The 11092-nt window shown below is 40.2% G+C and overlaps 2 protein-coding genes across 2 annotated transcripts; both read right to left on the minus strand.

The window, feature by feature from the left end:
* Nucleotides 1–2014: 2014 nt before the first annotated feature.
* LOC103210201 (olfactory receptor 51I2-like) lies at nucleotides 2015–2965 on the minus strand. The gene has a single exon (XM_007956128.1). It carries the CDS (start codon nucleotides 2963–2965, stop codon nucleotides 2015–2017), a length of 951 nt encoding a protein of 316 aa, XP_007954319.1.
* A 7053-nt stretch (nucleotides 2966–10018) lies between these two features.
* Nucleotides 10019–11092, minus strand: LOC103208345 (olfactory receptor 51I1). The gene has a single exon (XM_007954030.2). The coding sequence runs from the start codon at nucleotides 10955–10957 to the stop codon at nucleotides 10019–10021; it is 939 nt and encodes a 312-aa protein (XP_007952221.1). The 5' UTR covers nucleotides 10958–11092.

Raw genomic sequence — 11092 nt, forward strand, 5'->3', positions numbered from 1 at the left:
ATGAAGTTAATGACACCTCTAACTAAGTAAAATACTCTAGCATGAGTCAAGTGGCTTTTAGTTCATTACTTTGACCAAAAGTAAGGAGTAGCCAGTATTATTGATGTTTTATAGGTGATTAAAAACAATTTTTGATAATATATCATCATTATTTTTCATAGTACCAGACTATGATAAAACTGTCCCAATATCATTTTCTAATTTATGTAAACACATTTCTCAAACTTTACATTTACAAAAAGAGAAGAAAGCGAACAGGAGTGGAAATAATGCTAAATGATGCCTCATTCTCATAGTGAAAACATTCATTTTTAGATCCAAATAAAGCCCCATGTACCTCATAAACCAAAAAAAAAAAAAAAAACCTCACTGCCGTCGAGTTAGATCCAACTCATAGAGATCCCTCCTTGGACTTCTGAGAGGGTATCACTATGGAAGCAGATTGCCCAATGTTCCTTCTGAAGAGTGGCTGGTGGGTTTGAACCGTCAGCCTTTTGTTTAGCAGTCAAATGCCTTAGGGACTATGCCACCAGAGCTCTGATGTATCTCATAAAGAGCTGCATTTCCAGTAAAATTTTACTTTTTATATTATCAAAATTTGTTTTATGCTTATTTTCTTTTGATCAGTGGTATACTAAGTATAAAAAAATAATTGAAAGCAGACTATAGTTTTAAAACAATTTTTTATTTATAGTCATTTTTTAAAAATCAAGATTAAATGTATATACCCACTACACAGCATGATGAAGTTATGAAAGATGAATGGAAAGGGAAGAAAATGGAAATGGGAAGGTGTATCCAGACATTCATTGGTAGTTCTATGGTAGAATTCTCAGCTCTCCTATGAGAGACCCAAGTTTGATTCCCATTCAATTTGCCCACGTGCAGCCACCACCCACCTGTCAATGGAGTCTTGAGTGTTGCTATGATGCTGAATAGATTCTAATGGAACTTCTAGACTAAGACTAGGGAAAAAGACCAGTGATCTACTCCTGAAAATAAGCCAGTAAAAATCCTGAGGATAACAATGGAACAGTGTCTGATCTGCAGATGATCATGGGCCTGGTGCAGGACTGGGCAACATTTCATTCCCGAATATGAGTTTGCCATGAGTTTGTGCCAACTTGATGGCTGCTGAAACAACAACAACATCCAGGCCCAATAGTACCAGGCCTGTTTGACAGTGAGTGTTTATTCAAAAACAGGAGCTGATATTCTACTACAGCAGAATGTATTGCTTTTGCTGGGATTAATAAGATTTGAAGCCTGAGCACCGGGAGGTTGCTCATTTTACTCTATGCCTGAATTGAGGTCACTTAGTCATTTGTTCCTCATCCTCAGGATCTCCAGGTGCATAAACTCAGGGAGTGAGGACTACTGAATGGTGAGTTGTGGAGAGAGTCTGGTTCCTTACAGAATGGGAGATTGCTTCGTAAGTAAATCTAGCATATAATTTATTGCTCAAACAAAGAAATTTTGAGAGCAAAAGGGGGCACTATTAATAACAATGCTGAGGAAAACAAGTGTAAGCATGATGATCTAGGGCTACCTGCAAGGATGCTTATCTTACTCATATGCATGTTCTTGAATGATCTTTTTTTTTTTTTTTTTTAATTAGGAGATATTCTTAAGCCCCATATAGCCTATAAAAGTTGAAATGTGTTTTATTTCAATTATCATTAAATCTGAAGCCTTTACTATTAATTCAGTCAGGTTTTTTGCTAGAAATTTTGAGTAAATAAGGAAAAGAAAAATTCCTGACTTCTGTCCTCAGCTTCATCATATCTGGCAGAAAGATATGCACATGTATGCACACAAAGACACATACACCGGTAAAATGTGAGATGGACAGAGCTTAGGGATGACTTTTATGATCCAGATTCAAGCCTGTGGCAAAAGTTTGAATCATTCATCCTTATTCCTCCTAAAAATGCCCAATGTAGAACTTTGCCCATAGCAGAAATACCATCAGGATTTCTAGGCTGATTGAAAATTCCTGTACCCTTGGAGTGATTTAGAGAAATTCCCTCCTACAGGAGAACAAAGTAACAATTCCCTGTCTGATGGGATGAGTCTTAACGCTATAGACGATGGGGTTGAGCACAGGAGGTACAAAGAGGTAGATGCTAGACATGAGTGTGTGGAGCATGGGTGAGGCATGCTTGGCAGCACGATGCATCACAGACACACCAATCATGGGCACATAGTACACAAGCACTGCACAAATGTGTGACACACATGTACTGAAGGCCTTCCGCCTGCCCTCTCCAGAGGCAATGCCCAGCACTGCGTAAAGAATAAGCATATAAGACACCACAATGAGCAGTGAGTCCAGCCCAAAAGTGGCCAGGACAATGGCCAAACCAAGGATGCTGTTGAGTTTAGTATTAGCACAAGGCAGCTGAAGCAGGTCTGAATGGAGGCAGTAGGAATGGGAGAGGATGTTAGTGTGGCAATAGGGCAGTTGCCTCAAAAGGACCGGTAGGGGTGCCATGAGTACCACACTCTTCAGTGTAATGCCAAAACCCATGGAGATGATACGAGGCCAGGTCAGTATAGCTGTATACCTCAGTGGGCTGTAGATGGCTACAAAGCGGTCATAACTCATGGCCAACAGGACCCCTGACTCCATGCAGGAGAAGGTGTGAATAAAGAACATCTGGGCCAAGCAGCCATCAAAGTCAACCTGGCGCACATAAAACCAAAGGATGCCCATAACAGTGGGTAGTGTAGATATGGAGACGCCTATCTCAGTGATGGCCAACATGAAGAGGAACAGATACATGGGCTCATGTAGGGCATGGTCCACCTGTACTACAGCCATGACTAAGCTGTTGCCCACAATGGCTATGATGTACATGGTGAAGAAGGGGATGGAAAGCCAGCCGTGGTGAGCTTCTAGTCCTGGGATTCCAGTCAGGAAAAAGGGTAAAAGGTCAAGGCTGACATTGCCCTTAGCCCCCATGTCACCAATAATATAGACTAGTTGTCACCTGTCATTTGAAGAAAAGAAACAAACAAAACTGAAGTTAGTTCCCACTTATAGTATCTTCTGTCTTCACAGCCCACCACAAAGGCTGAGAGGGAGACGAGGGGAAGTCATAGGTGATGGAGTCATTGACCTCATTCTGGGCAAAAATAATCATCCCTCATCATCTATGACAGAACCTTTTTTCCTCCTGTTCTGTGTTCCAAACTCCTAAAATGTAATATGGAAGGGATATTTGAGCCTGCTCAATCTCTATGGGTGACAACATAGGTTAAAAACTAAGCACAGAAACTTTGGCACAAATCAGACTGGGGTCAAAATCCATGTTCATACAGTTAGTAGATGTGTGGGCAACTTATTTATACTCTGATACAAAGGTTTTTTTTTGTTTTGTTTTACATGAAAAATGGAATTAATAATACTATGGTTCTCTTCTTTTAGTATAAGAAATAAGTAAGATAATTAATATCGTATGTGTAGTGTTTTAAAGTTCTGAAATGGCTTCCAAAGACTTTCATTTGAATCTCAATTGGCAGTTTATTCTCTGTGTGACCTAGAACAGGTAACTTAACCTTCCCAAGCCTCAATGTCTCCACCTATAAATTGGGAATAAAAATATCTTCACCTGATAGTGTTGTAAACAAAATATTGTATATCTATGAAACACTTCATGTTGTTGTTGTTATTATTTGCCATCAAGTCAGACCTGACTCATAGCAACCCCTCCTTGGATTTCTGAGGCAGTATCACTATGGGAATAGATTGCTTAACCTTCCTTCCGAGGAGTGGCTGGTGGGTTTGAACCACCAGCCTTCCGGTTAGCAGTCAAGTACCTTAAGCACTATGCTACCAGAGCTTCTATGAAGCACTTAATGAATATACACTGTTTAATTCATAGGGAGACACTAAGATCTGGAGAAAAAAGTGAGTAATGTACGCAAGGCTTAACAGTCAATTTCTGCAGAGCCTGGAGTATGGCTTAGATCCACTGACTCCTCTTGTAGTGATGTTTCCATTCCACTGTGCAGTTGGGCATAAATCCCAGTCTCATCTAGGATGAAGTCATTAGGGAAATGTGAGTTTGGTCTCTGCTAATATGGGTCTGAGTAGACAAGAATACATGGAAAAGTGATATTTTTCATGTTGAATTAAAGAGAGATTGTAGTTTCACAAAGCAGAGAAGGGAGAAATATGAATATGAGTAGTGAAGAATATTGGCATTCCAGGTGAAATCCTGTGTATCCTAATACACAAGTCACCTTTGAGTTTAAAAACAGTAACCAGAGAGGATATTGAATACACATGTGGCTTCAAAAAGAAAAGATTTGATCTAAAATCCATGAAGAGATCAAAGACACAGAGCTAAAAGATTCTATTCATTAGTGGTCAAGAGATGAGAGAAAAATAATTAATCCCAATCAAGATGAAAGTATAATGTAATCTGATAACAGTGAAGTAGGTAGGTGCACTCAAGCTAAAAAGCTGAATTATTTCTAATCATCAGTTCACTCATCCATGCAACAGACTGGGATGTATGATTGGCTAATTCTGTGGTTACCCACTGTTGATGTGAAATGCTCTCTGTATATAAAGAATTTAAAGAGAATGCTCACCTTAAGTGGATAGGCAGTAGGGTAAATTGCAAAGCTAAGATGTCAGAAGCTATGGCTAGGACACAATTGCACTGTGACACTGAATATAGACCCAGAACCTCTTCCGGGTCTTACTCTTCACTCTCCGGCCTCTGTTCATGCACTCACTCTGCTGAAACCCTGCACATTCTATCTCTGCACTTCCCTTAAGATTAACAACTTCCTTGACAGGTGAAATATGCTTCCTAGTTCTTTACCCATTAATTTATCTTGTTTCTGCTCCCCGGTGGTATAGTCGTTAAGGCATTCAGCTGCTAACTAAAAGATTGGCAGTTAGAAACTACCAGCAACGTGGGAGAAAGGTGAGACAATCTGCTTCCGTAAAGGTTTACAGCCCTGGAAACCCTGAGGGCCAGTTCTACTGTATTCTTTGGGGGTGCTATGAGTTGGAATCAACTTGACTTGATGGCAATGAGTTTGTTTCGTTGTGGTGGTGGTTGTTGTTTGTTTCTTTAGTGGAGCTTTGTCTGTAGGTCAGTAAGTAGCTTCGAGGCCACAGGGAACATAAAAGAATATTACTCTTTTTGTAGAAAATCTATATGAAAATGAGATTTGGAGTTTTGTTTTCTTTTTGTTTTTGTCTTAAACCTCTCCATAATAGGACAAACAAGTCTCAATAAATATTCAAACACATGTAGACAGTGACAGAGACTCAAATACAGAAACACAGTAAAGGAAACTGAAAGTATCATACAGAGGCACAAACAAAATGTAGAATTGAAACACATTTCTCAGATACACATGTAGAAAACACAAACAGATTCAAACTGACCTCAGAGAGCTATATGAAGTGACAGTTGCAGGGGCAGTCAGAGGGTTAGCATTCACAGTGAGTCTAGAATGAACCTCTTGCCAGCACAGAGCAAAACCAGTAGTCAAACTTTATTCATCTGAGTGAGAATTCCCAAAGGTCAGATCCGGTGGGACCCTAATTGTCCTGAGTGAGATGCTGTTGTGGTGATGGGAAAAGGAGGGAATCTAGAGTTTACCTAGGGAATAGAAGGGGGGGGGGCACTTCCTTGGAGAAACTACTTTCTCCCCAGAGGGAAAATGAAATTTCAACTCTTTCTTGTGATGTAAAAGAGGATGGAGAAAAATGTCTCCAAGATTCATAGCAGTACAGTTTATCTAAATTACCCTCCTCTAAACAGCAACTCTGAACCCAGATCCCAGTTTTGAACGTATAATACAAAAATCCAAGGCAGAATCTAAATCTTAGAGTCCATTAGGAAAATTGTAGAGCTCAGGTTCAAGAGCCCAGAATTTGGAAATGGAGTCCTCCCCAGAATTTAGGTAATATGAAGACAAGAACATAGCTACCTATCACACTGCACAGGGTTTATCCATTTTTCCCTACTGTATTTTACTCAGTTCCTACCATCTATCCTCTAATCCTCCATCAAGTTCCACAAAATGAGAGTCTCTTCCAAGACAGATAATCTAGATACTAAAAGATTCCAGGGTTCAAAGTCACACAAACCTAGGTTTGAGTCCTGGCTATGCAGCCTTCTAGACTCATGACCTTTCAAACTGGAACTGAATTTGTGAGAAGGATGAGAGATTTGCATGAAAAGACAGACGTGGCAGTGTTTTTACTATTTTTCTTTAATGTTAATGCAGCTCATGTGATTATCGTAAATCTGCTGCAGGTCCCAATTCAGCTCCACTAACCCAGCTCTTTTCCTAAACACCTGGTGATGTCATTTCATCTTACCTCTTCCTTGTTTTACTTTCAAGTACAGCAAGGTGCAGTGAAAGAAGGAATAGTTAGGAGAGTTCTCTTCCTGTTCTATCAAGAAGTGAGATGAGCTAAGGAAGCAGAGAATGGAGATAGAGAAAGTTTTCCATCCCCTTTGTGGACCTCTGAGATAAAATGGGGCATCTCAGAAGGTGAGCTTGAGATGAACTACCTCTGCTCTTTTTCACTGTTGTAGGGTTGGCTGGGTCAGAAATAATGAGTTGGGAACAAGGAGATGTAACTCAGGAAAATAGGGATAGTAATCTTGTGAGTAAGGTCACAAAATTATGGGAAAAGAGGGGGACCTAATAGTGCCTCAGATTGGGCATAGAGTGAGAAAGGTAGATAGATGTTAGAGAAGTTATAGGATGAAATCACAATAGCTATCTATCACCTCTGGACTTCTTCAACTGTTAAATAATTGACAAACTTTTCTCAAACTCATGGTGTGAAGAAAAAATGAAGTTGCAGATATGAAAGGACTTGGGAATAGTTAATATGCCTTATGAATATTTGGGATGATTTTATTATAACAAGTTGCCGTTGAGTCTGTTCCAACTCACGTTGATCCCGTGTGTGTCACCATGGAACTATGCCCAATAGGGTTTTCAATGGCTGTGATCTTTTAGAGCAGATTCCAAGGCCTTTCTTCATAGGAGCCTTTAGATGGATTCAAATCACCAGCCTTTCAGTTACTTGCCAAGTAAATTTGTACCACTCAGAGACTAATCTTATTATTATGCAGAATGAAGTCATAGTCATCCAAAGCTTATTTGGCTATCATAGTGTCTAATTAGAACTGGCTTCATGGGCATGTGACCTTTGCAATCACATAGGTACCCACACACTGAAAGTGAAACCAAGTGGAGTCAAAGTTCAATCTGCATCCCCAGTTGGAAACAAATAAGTAAATATAATAACTCAGTTTCTTAAGAGCTGAATAGGATGAAAGTTCAACTATTTCCCCACCCTGATCAGGACAGATAGGACCCTGGTTAGAAACAAATAAGCAAACATAATAACTCAGCTCCTTAAGAACTGAATGGGACCAAAAGTCAGTTTGCACATTCTATTCATGCTATTTCCCCTAGGAACAGGTGATAAGCACACTAATGTGTCTCAGGAGACAACTTGAAAATTAACCTTGGCCCATGGACATGTGCAGTGAGAAAAACAGGAACAAAGTTGCTGGGAAATGACATTCTCCCCTCTGCCTAAGTCCCGATCAACTGATGACAGGAAGCTGGTGTGACTCATCCAGTGCACAAGTGCACTGCATTAAAAAATGATGGTCCCTTTCAACCGAGGCAAAGGAAATTTCAGCCAGTCACCAACTATTTCTGAAATTTTTATGAATATGTATAACCTTCTCTACTGAAACTTAAAAAAACTGTAATTCGATTTAGATTCGGGGAGTCAGATTTGGGTAAAGACCCCTGTCTCCTTGCATTGCCGCTTTGCAATAAAGAATTTTCTCTCCTCTTAATCACTCGGTGTATAAACTGTTTTCACCTGACTGCGTACCAGGCAGGGACCCACCTTAGGTCTGATTTCAAAAGGCCCTGGACTTGGTTTGGTACTCTGCTGTCTCTATCTTGAAATTCTTAGTAATTTTCAAACAAGTTATATTTATTTTGCACTGAAACCTATATTTTATATAGGCAGTCCTTACCTGGTATGAAGTAGGCTCAAAATACATGATAGTTATTATAACCACTGTGGATGGACATCATGCTTGGTAAAGTAGAGAGAAGGTCAACAAAAAAGAGGGCATCCCCATGAAAGATAGATTGACAGAGTGAGCTGAAAGATAACTATGATTGTGAGGATGACAGGCAATGTTTCGTTCTGTTATATGTAAAGTCATTATAACTCAGAGCTGACTCAACAGCATCTAAGAACAACACCGATCTTTTTTATAATCATTGTATGCCTCCGGTTCTCACTGTCTTACACATAGCCATGTTCTGGTCATGCTCTAAGCTCTAAAAATATTTCTATCAATTGACATGAACAAATCCTTGAGAAACTCAGAATATCTGCAAGAATGGATCTAGCCTTCAAATCCTCTTACCTGATCCTCCAACTCATTGTGACAACAAACTGAATTCCCCCCCCCCATAAGATCTATTTGCCTAGAGGGCAGACTTAAACTTGGGATTTGTCCAAAATTTGGATATCAGATAAATTTGGATGGCAAGATGTGGAAATTGGGGAAAAAGAGGGAAATTATCTCATGGGGCCACAGTCTCATAGTAATTGTGGGATGGCTGGAGATTGCAGATGAAAATCTCTTTGAAACTATTTGAATTCTATCTGCACAGCTTCTTAGAGAGCATAAACCTTTTAGCTTGTTTTTCTCTTCATTACCAACACCATCTGCCAAGTTATGATGCACTCAGTTTTCCACAGCTTTAAAATTCATCCACAATCTGATTTAGGCAATCTCTCAAGATCTTTTTTCTCAAGCTTCTCAAAATGAAATCTCCCCTTTGTCCAAATAAAGTTATTTGCAGTTTTCTCAAATATTCTAGACTAGTGTTTTTCAAACTTCAGCATACATTCTAATCACTTAGAGGACTTGTTACAGTACACATTGCTAGCCCCCACTCCCCAGATTTTCTGGTTCAGGAAGTCTGGGAAGAAGCCTGATAATTTGCATGCCTGACAAGTACCCATGGGATACTTATGATGCTGATCCGGAAACCACACTTTGAAAACTACTTTTCCAGACTCTTGTTATTCTTTGTGTGATGTATGGGTTGGCAGATTGACAATACCTGGAAGATGTTAGAATAGTGAAACGCTGTGCTTTGAGAGCTTTAATATGTATACAGATCATTCAAAGTTCTCATTAAAGTGAAGTGGGATTCAGTAGGTCTTCTGTGAGGCCTAAGATTATGTTTTTCTTGTAAGCTACCAGATATGTTTATGCTATTATGCCGTGGACCACTCTAGGAGTAGCTAGGTTCTAAACCTTGCTGCCTAAATGTCTCTTCCCAGGCAGTCCTTCTGCCAAGATAATTGTCCTCCCTTCTACCTGCCACCCTTCACCTAGTTATCTAATCCCTTCCATCCTTGAGTAACTGTATCAGAAACACCCAACAAATTCTTTCCTGATTTTCCCAAACCAAAAGGGCATGCTTTCTCATGTAAAACCACCTTCATAGCATTTTGTTCGGTTCTACTGTTTATTATTTCCTTCACTCCAGGTGGTAGTAGAATTATTTGTTTTCAAGCTTAGTTTCCCTGCAGGACTTCCATTATTCCATAAAAGCCAAAAAAACTTTTCTCATGGCACCCATTGCTCTTTTATAGTTTTCTTTTTTCCTTGACATGTCTATTTCCTTACATGTACTTATATGACATGTACTTAATAATACATTTTATGCACTATTATAACACTCAACAACTAGTACAATGATTTGCACATAATCCAAACACTAAACCAGTTGCCATGGACTAAATTCTGACACACAATAAATGTTCCATAAACATGTGCCATTGATCTGAACCAAATGTATTTTTATTAGTCTTGCATTCACAACTACTCATTGTTTCATCATTCCTAAAGTTGGCAAACAAGTCCCAGTCCTTTCTCCAAAGGAGTTCTCTGAGGGTCTTCAACTTTGCTCAGTTCTAGGACTTCTGGAAAACCTTGAGTATCCCCCTGCGAATCTCCTTGGTCTTCACACTGTAGATGATGGGGTTGAGCATGGGAGGTACAAACAGGTAGACATTGGACATCATGACATGAACAACAGGTGGAGCACTTTTCCAGAAGCGGTGGATCATGGAGACAGCAATTATAGGCACATAAAAGGCCAGCACTGCACAAATATGTGACATGCAGGTGTTAAGTGCCTTGAGCCTCTGCTCCTGAGATGCGATGGCCAGCACAGCTCTTAGAATCAGTGCATAGGAAAGCAAGATGAAAGTTGAGTCAATGCCATACGTTAAAATGACCACAAAGAGTCCATAGATGTTATTAACATGGATGTCTCCACATGCCACTTTCATAAGATCTGGATGGAGACAATATGAATGATGCAAGACATTGCCCTTGCAGAATGGCAGTCGTTTCACTAGAAAGGGAAAAGGGAAGAGGGTGATGAAACTCTTGATCAGGATCCCCAGGCCCATGGCCAAGATGCGGCTATTGGTGAGCACTGTGGCATAGTGTAGTGGGTCGCAAATAGCCACAAAACGATCAAAGCTCATGGCCAGCAGTATACCTGATTCCATGAAAGAGAAAGTGTGGATAAAGAACATCTGGACCAGGCAGGCATTGAAGCCAACATGGCAGTAGTTGAAGCAGAAGGTGGCAAGCACCGTGGGAAGTGTAGAGAAGGACACTCCCAGGTCATTGAGAGAGAGCATAGAGAGGAAGTAGTACATGGGCTGGTGAAGAGCAGGCTCCCAAACCACCAGAGTGAGAATGCTGAGGTTGCCTATGATGGAGATCAGGTAGAGGATGCAGAAAATCAGGGCAACCCATGCTTGGCCTGTCTGTATCCCAGGAATGCCTGTCAGCTGGAGTGTAGCTGGCTGGAAGGGAGTGCCATTAAAGCTCCACATCGTAGGCAAATGGGAGAATACAGAGTGGGTATAAGCCCAAGAAGTTGTGTTGGGGGAGATCTTCAGTTTCTTTCTTTCAAATATCCTGTGTCCAACACAAAAGGTCAGAGATTGAAAGTGTTTATCTATCTTCCT

Source organism: Orycteropus afer, unplaced genomic scaffold (genome assembly GCF_000298275.1).
Source record: "Orycteropus afer afer isolate SDZICR_OR568_19922 unplaced genomic scaffold, OryAfe1.0 scaffold00014, whole genome shotgun sequence".
Lineage (NCBI taxonomy): Eukaryota > Metazoa > Chordata > Mammalia > Tubulidentata > Orycteropodidae > Orycteropus > Orycteropus afer.

What these genes read in the sequence shown, in the direction of transcription:
- LOC103210201 (XM_007956128.1), bottom strand. Translation starts at nt 2,965, where the DNA reads ATGGGGGCTAAGGGCAATGTCAGCCTTGACCTTTTACCCTTTTTCCTG.
- LOC103208345 (XM_007954030.2), bottom strand. Translation starts at nt 10,957, where the DNA reads ATGTGGAGCTTTAATGGCACTCCCTTCCAGCCAGCTACACTCCAGCTG.